This window comes from Coffea arabica, chromosome 2e, assembly GCF_036785885.1.
Source record: "Coffea arabica cultivar ET-39 chromosome 2e, Coffea Arabica ET-39 HiFi, whole genome shotgun sequence".
In the NCBI taxonomy this organism is placed as follows: domain Eukaryota; kingdom Viridiplantae; phylum Streptophyta; class Magnoliopsida; order Gentianales; family Rubiaceae; genus Coffea; species Coffea arabica.
In genome coordinates, this window is record NC_092313.1 from 18643820 (window position 1) to 18652015 (window position 8196).

The window sequence follows — 8196 nt, forward strand, 5'->3', positions numbered from 1 at the left end:
CCGCTGGACCATTCACGCGAGGCGAGAGAGAGGGATCTGGGAGGCGATTGTCTGTAACGATGGATGGTCCAGAATGGAATGGACCATGGTTTCTGATATTGAAGTTGACTAACTATGATAAATTCCATGTACATTTCTTTCTACCACGGTACTCATTGCACCAAACACTGCTGCACCCAATCTACATCCCGTGGATGCATGCAGATGTGCAATTGCTCTATATAGCTGTCTAGTCTAGTGTGTACATCTTTCTTCTTTATATGAAGATTGGTAGAGAGAATGCTTACCTACCTAACACCCTTAGGGAGGGAGATGGACCGAAATCAGATCATCAAACAAGTATACATGGGAGAAGTAATAAATATCTTGTTATTAGTTAGTGTTACTTTACTGCAAGATGGCTGCGAGAAGTTTGCCCGTCCTGAAGGAATTCGGAAGTATAGCATATTTATTAGGATGTAACTATTAACACACGAAATCAATGGATAGATCATCCCTAGACTGTAAAATCATCAATGCTGTCAATATTTAACTTCTCAAATACTACATGAGAAAAGAAAACTCTAACGTTACGATCAGTCTAAAACTATAAAGGTCTCACCAAGCCCTCACAGCTGCCTAGGATTCAATCTGGTGGCGATGACTGCTCATGATGATGACTCCCCACACATGTAATATTTATCCTTTTATCTCCGAGTGGGTGTGATGAAACCGTGAACCCACTTTGTTCCAATAATTGCAACAGAGGTCCAAGCACAGTACAGTACAGAAGGTTGAGATGATTTAGGAGAGCCACTTGTGAGATGGGATTAAAAAGCTCATCAGTCATTTGATACAGTTTTGCAAGGAATGTTATTCCAGAGTCAAGAATAATCAATAATAGCCAGTACAACAACAAACGCTATACAGTAAATATATATATATTTTTCCACAATTTTGGCCAGACCATGACTGATTCTTACTACATTATTGAATAGTACAAAATAAGGAGACAAATTGTACATTTGCTGAATTAATCAAGAGGGGGACCTCTGTAGTAGGCTGGAACAGTTGCTGGGAAGAACATCTGCCTAACTCCTTCCGCCCGAATTATAGGGAATATAATTCCTGACGCGCCCTGAAAGAAAAGATCAGTTTCAGGTCAGAAACAGACCAAAACATTATCGACGTTTAACTGAAAGCAAATTAACTTTGTTTGAGGCCCTTACCGAAAGCAATCTTGCTCCCAACCACATTCGACCTGGTGAGGGGAATGGAATTAATAAACGGCCGACCCCATATACAGCCACAGCAAAGAAATGGAGCACCAAACTTGAGGGTCTTGGGTTTAGGCCAGAAAGAAGAGCCACAGGTCCACTTGAGAAAACGCCTCCAAGGCTTAGGTAGTCGAAACAAGCTTGGCGCATTTCGTTTCTCGCTGGATCCGGAGATGCGCAAAAAACTTTGTAAAGGGCGCCCGCCAATGTATTTATTGTCGATGCCACAGGCTGCATAATCACCACTACCATCAATCAAATCAATCCTTTTAGTACTCGAAAGAAGTCGAAACCTAACTTTTTCTCGCACAATCATGTTTAGAAAATCATTTATCACCAACCAAGCTTGTCTTTTTCATTCAACCACAGAAATAGTATATACTGATACACTAGATATACTATGGCATCGTACACCCGATTTTTTTCCCCTCTTTTATACCTTTCGGAGAGTGTAAAAGGACTCGAGATACTTGCACAAAGTGGTTGCATCGTGCAAGTCATGCAAAGGTCTTAGGAGATCGCGAAGCACAACAACGTCAGAAAGAGCAACAGTCATTCCTCCTCCTGTTAAAGGATGGCGCATGTTGAATGCGTCCCCCAATAACAGGGCACCCGGAGTTGGATGTGGATTGGCTGGCATGCTTCTGTTCGGCATCGTTCTTATGTTTCCTTTCTCAATAGCTGCTATGAAAGCATCATAAAGCTGAGGAGGGATCTGAAGCATGAAACAAAAGCAATTGAGTATAAAGACTGATAGCTGGCAAGCAACGAAAAACGTAGAAAGTATAAAGACAGATACCTGAGGGGCCACCACAGTCTTTAAGTAATTGGCCATTTCACCATTCGAAATGGAAGGCACCTTCTGTCCAGGAACATCAACCAAACAGCGAGTCTCGGTGCTGCTTATTTGATAGAACAAGATAGGTGAAGGGTCCGCCAGGACAACATGGCCATGATCAACATAGGGAAGTTGACAGTTTTCCAGGATCAAACCCACAAAATAAGAAGGGATGTCCACCTGAAAACATATGATTAGAATCATTTCTTGAAACCGCCGCATGCTCCCCAGACACGCTTCTCACGTTCATTATCACTGTAGCATAATATAGCTTTGACCATCACACTATATATTTACCTTGGGATCACACAGGGATCGTCGCAAATTTGAAAAGCAGCCATCACAAACTATGGTGAGTGGGGCATAAGCTGTCATTTCCTGGCCATCTTTAGTCTTGTATTGCACCCCCTTAATAATTTCTTTCTTTTCAATCAAAGATGTAACAGTCCCCTGTTCCAGTCTTACACTGTACAACGAAATTAATAAAGACAGCATCAAACATCAACGAGTTACATATTTTAGGAGAATCGTTTGACATATTCATGGGGTCATAGATTGCGTTGTTGTAATTTTGTCAAGGTATACCATTGTCTGGACGCGGACTGATGATGTATCAGTCCAAACTAAGCATAAAAAGTCAATGTTACAATTTGTGTTAACTTATTGGGTTGGAATTAATGGTTGATTTAAGGATCTTGGACGATTTAAGGTATGGACGGAACAAAATCTTTGAAGGAAGAAAATGGTAAGTACTTTGGGAGGGTTGCAGCCTTCTCTCTCATCCTTTGAATAAAACGCCCATTATGAAAGCCCCTGCCTGAAATATCCGAGTCAAATTCCTCCAAGGGATAAGACAGCCTAGCATCCTTGCCATCTTTGTACAGGGCATATCCAAAAACTTGTTGAGCATCAATATCTCTCAAACAATCTGCAGGAATAAATTCATCTCAGAACCAGCAGATGCTATAAATTTAAACGGGCAGCAGAGATGCAAGATTAAATGGACGGATTTTCTTGGTAAAATATTAAATCTTGATTCAACCGAAATAGCTAGCTGTTTTTAAATTTAAATGCAGCAGTACTTATCGGGTGTTTTTTACATGCATAGCCGGAAATGTTTGGCAACATCTCATTAAATATACTTGCCTTCAAGACCTAACTCAATTAATTTCAAGTACCCGCCGGGTTGTAAAAGTTCACCAACAATCCTGTCTGGTTCACTCAGGTCCCGCTCTATCACGTGCACTCTGCGTCCATCCTGCAGTACGGATTACGTTCCATTAGCTTAGCTTGATATAAAATTTTATGATGAAAAGTCACAAACTATTTTTATACAAAAAGAATCAACAAAATCTTTTGATTTTCTCCGTGTGATATTTATATGGTTCTTTAAAAAAATCCTTTACTTTGTCAAGTTTTAATTTTGAAGGCCCAATCACAGTTGAATTCTTGTTCTAATACTAACTATAAAGGGCGAGGATGGATTCTTTCCTTCATTTAATAAGATGAAGTTCCAAAAAAAAAACTATGCAACCTATTGCATTATGAGAAACTTATATTTTTTTTAAAGCAACAAATAGGGAGTCAAAAAGGTTATGTTAGAAGTTAATGCTACGCTGTTTTGATGGTTATTTTTAGGAGTTTTGTAAAAAAGTATACTGTAGCGATTTGATGTATGTGAGACGAAAGAATAACTGAGAATGTATTCACGAGAACGTAAAAATTTTTCTGTGAAAACTAACAATCCAAACAAGGTTGGCTTACATTATTAATTTTTGCCCATTAATAATCAACTCATGTTGGTAGGTTTGCACGTCAAGTATGCTGAAAGATTCCAAGGAATCCGGAAACTGACCTTTAAACGTAAACTTAACTATTTTAGGTACTTGTATTGCTTAATCAGTGTGTTCTTCATCCCTTCAAGAAAAATTTAAGTATTCCGGATCTAAATCCCACGAGTGGGCCTAATGAATCTAGGCAACTGCATGCACCATTTCGAAACTTTTACAGAACAAATCTGACCAGCAATTCTTTGGCTTCATACCCCCAAAAAAAAAAAAAAATCATTGGCTTCATACAAGTTCTTTTTGTTGCTAAAAAAAAGAAGATACCAGGAAAACTTAACAACTTTGTGTCAATCAGAGATCCAAGTTCATCAATTAACTGAGGAGATACTAGCAAAGAAAAGACGTAAGCAGTTGGTCTATAATTAGAAACGACTATCTGAGTCATATCCTACCATTTTAGCAAAAAGAGGGGGGCGGGGGGGGGGGGGGGGGGGGGGGGGAGGGGAGAGGAGGGGACGAAACGATATTTTAAGTGAATTTTTGTGCGACTAAATTCACTGTTTCAAATAAATTGCTCTCAAACGTCCGTCCTCCAAATGGGGTTTTGTTCCAGATTTTAGTTGTGGGAAAAAACATTAATAACTAAAAAAGAGTACAATTGAAATGAAATTCAGACAAGGAGATGACATGCATATGCAAGAAGCCAAGAATGTGCTTATACGTGCGAACCATGAATGAAGCATCACAATTCACAAGCGGTTGAGATTCAAGTCGGTAATTAGTCGGTTTTCGGTGGCAAAAAAGACAACAGAAAGACTTATGACTAGAGGTACCTTGCCAAGAGTGTAAGCCAAAGCCGACCCGGCAACCCCCGCACCAACGATGATGACATCGCTTACACTCTTCTCATTCTCCGACGCCGGACCATCAACGTTGTTAACCGACGTCTTAATGTACTGGTGATCCTTCCTTTCGGCTATCCGATTAGCGGCCGGCGATGGTGGAGCGTATCTCTTCCTCTCCCGCCTGATAATTAGCTGGCTGTATAACAACACAAATCCCACTAACCCAACTACAGAAGCTACAAAAGCTCCCAAAATGAATTGATTAATCATGATGGAGAGGGAGTATAGAATGAGATGAGATGGGCTTCTTGATCAACTCTCTCTCTCTCTCTCTCTCTCTCTCTCTCTCTCTCTCTCTCTAAATGATGCTTTACGAATGCGTAACAGCGGAGCTTGAGTATGGGTTTTTTTTTTTGAAGGACTTGAGCATGTTTTGAGGCAACAGAACACGGCGCCTTATATAGGCAAATTTGATTCAGCAAACTTTTATGGCTTTAACGTCTTTAGTGAACAATCGTTGTCCGTCTAGCAAGTGAATTTTTTTGGTATTTATCTAAAATTTTATTATAATTTATTATAAAAATTTTAAAAAAAAATTTTAAAATATGTTTTTTTAAAATATTTTGAAGTGTATAGTTTAAAATTTTTAATTTGAAATTACTGTAACTAAAGTTTTAAAAAAACTTGTAGCAGATAAACTTGATAAAAAACTTGTCTGTCAAATAAGGCCAACTGTTTGGAAAGTAATTTTTCAAAAAAATAATTGATATTTTTTTCATGACATATTTTTTAATTATTTTTTATATCAAATATGTTAATTTGTTATAATAATCTTTTTACAAAAAATTTAGAGAAATGCAATCCAAACAAAGAAGTGTTTTTCAAAAAAAAAAAAACGTCTTTAGTGAACAAAACGTGTGATTGCCCACCCCACTAAGTAAATACGTTTATCATTACACAAATATTTCTGTCTTTTTCTTTTTTTACTTTTATTTTTTCCGTCTTTTTCTTTTTCGAAATCTTGGGGTACTGTTGCTAGTGCGCTGTTCGCGCGGCGCGGAGCAGCGAGGCAGCAGCTGCGTCCCCGTGTAAATGAATTAATGATGAGCTTGGAAGCTGCTGCCGCTAGAGGACCATAAGAAAATACAAGTTGTTCGCGTGGCAATCATCTAGTGGAACAATAAATGAACAAGTAAGTAAAGGGCTCATTTGGATTGTTATTTTTAGAGGCTTTTATATAAAAATATATTGTATTGATTTGATATATTGATTTGATATACGTGAAATAAAAAATAATTAAAAATATATTTACAAAGAATGTAAAACTTTTTCTATACAAAACAGCAATCTAAACAAGGCCTTTAGTATCTTTCACTTTTTTCCTTTTATTTTTTTTTGTGTTTTTGTTTTTAAAAATTGACTACATATATTAGCCAAGAGTCATAAAAGATGATTGATTAGCTTCACTAATAAGGCATTTTATTGTTTTAGATGTGGTCCCAAGAAAAATTTTAGAGTGCAATTGAAACGTAGCTCTTGAATTTGTAGGCATGCCTTAATTTTGGGTTACCACTGAATGATGTGAAAAGCTACCTAATTACAATAATATTATTTAGTTGAGTTTTAATTGCATGATTGAAAAACTATTCGAACAGAAGATCCAACGATCGATTTAGTAGCTCTGTTTGGATTTTAAATTATTTGAGATATTTTTACTGTAGTACTTTTTTGTGATGCGATGTATGTGAGATAAAAAGGTAATTGGGAAGATAAAAGAGTGTGTTGAAAATTATAATGGTGATGTAAGCAAATAAATTCTAACAAATAATTCTCTATCCAAACAAACCCGTAAATTACTTCTGACGTGAGTCGCCTTCTCATGCAAAAAAGGGATAACGGTGATATGCACCTAGTTTAGCCATAGTTCTCTACCAGTGATTTTGCACGCTACATTTTTCTTTTCCTCTCCATACAGGATGCGGCTCTACCTGGATCATGAGGTTCTTTTTCTTGCGTCTTCTCAAACAAGTGTTTCCCTTCTCAGATCATGAAGTCCATAGGTGATGGATGGGACGTCCAATTAGCTAGAAACGGTGAGTGATTGAGTTGATAAATACTTACGTTAACTTAAAGAGCTGATATTACAAGAAGGTTCTTTCGACCATATATAATACATGCCAATTATACCTGTTGCTCAATAAAAATTTTCTCCAAAAATCACTTCCGTGATGAATTGATCTGGCTTGATTGTGAAACATGATATGAACTTCTGGAATAAATGGCAAGAAATATTTGCCAAATTGTCAATGCCGGGAATCACATGTCACCTTAAATTAACAGCAGGAAATAAAACATTTGTAGGTGTACATAATTTCTGACTTCGGAGTACTTCGGACAGAAACAGATAGAGAGAGAGAGAGAGAGAGAGAGAGAGAGAGCGAATCCTCACTCAGTCAACAATGGAGTATTAAACTCTTTCTCAAATCTGGCAGGAGGGGTGAAAAATGCGCGGTTATATGGGAAAAGTTTGACACTTGGAATCCGAGTGAGGTGGTAGGTAGAGCCAAGTCAGCAATTGACAGCAGGGGATTGGTCGCAATATCGCTAAAGCAACAGCTTGTTTGGAAAGGGATTTTCCCCCAAAAAAATCTCTATATTTTTCATAAATTTTTTTTTCAATTACTTTTTATTTCATATATATTAAATCGTTATAATACATTTTTTACAAAAATTACAATCAAAACACGACCTTGGATTATTTATGAATTACAAACATTCACATGATTTTATTTTATTTCACATTCATTTAGTTATGGTCATTGTAGGTAGTGATCAATTAACGCAGGTTATAGTATGAAAATGTTAAATCTACATTCTTTTATTCTAAATTCATGTTTTGTGTAAAATTTTAATCACAGTCATATAAGCCATGAATATAATGGTATAAACCGTTGTACATTTAAACCCTCCTTAAATGTATGCAAATTTTTTAAACCAGTTTGGATTGCAGTTTTTAGAGGGTTCGTGAGGAAAAAATTGTTGTAACATTTTTTACGAGATGTGATGCATGGAAGATGAAAAAATAATTTAAAAATATGAGAGAGGATATTCTCACATAAACCTAATATGGAGTTTAAAAAAAATGATAATATGGAGTTTTGGTGACGCGTTATCATTTAGTTCATGATTACGGGTTGTGAGGTTTATGCCTAAATGCATGTACCATTGGGTGGAGAAAAAAAAAAATCGCCTGTTAGAATTCATGTTCGCCAGTGATCTGTATCTATCACTTCCTCAGTTGATATCTATACGATAAGTCATATCAGACATGTACTCGACGGACTTCAGTTCTTTACCGAAATTACTAACCTTTTTTGACAGGCAAGCCCGACCGACAATATGCTTTTCACGTATGCACATGAAAACTTTTATGCACAACAGGCATGCATCTGCCCCCGGGGTTAGATCAC

General features: G+C 37.1%; 1 protein-coding gene across 1 annotated transcript; it reads right to left on the reverse strand.

Annotated features, from left to right (window-relative positions):
• Positions 1-804: 804 nt before the first annotated feature.
• On the reverse strand, positions 805-5156 carry LOC113731572 (squalene monooxygenase SE1-like). The gene is made up of 8 exons (XM_027256918.2): positions 4715-5156; positions 3241-3352; positions 2848-3022; positions 2392-2560; positions 2056-2274; positions 1696-1971; positions 1209-1487; positions 805-1117 (listed from the first exon to the last, which is right to left on the reverse strand). Exons 1-8 carry the CDS (start codon positions 4994-4996, stop codon positions 1013-1015), a joined length of 1617 nt encoding a protein of 538 aa, XP_027112719.2. The 5' UTR covers positions 4997-5156; the 3' UTR covers positions 805-1012.
• Between the last annotated feature and the right edge of the window lie 3040 nt (positions 5157-8196).

Excerpts from the sequence above, each read along its gene's own strand:
- LOC113731572 (XM_027256918.2), bottom strand. The coding sequence starts at position 4,996 with ATGATTAATCAATTCATTTTGGGAGCTTTTGTAGCTTCTGTAGTTGGG. Across the intron at positions 3,353-4,714 it reads TGGCTTACACTCTTGGCAAG|GATGGACGCAGAGTGCACGT; the intron begins GTACCTCTAGTC and ends TCCGTACTGCAG. Across the intron at positions 2,561-2,847 it reads AAGGCTGCAACCCTCCCAAA|TGTAAGACTGGAACAGGGGA; the intron begins GTACTTACCATT and ends TTCGTTGTACAG.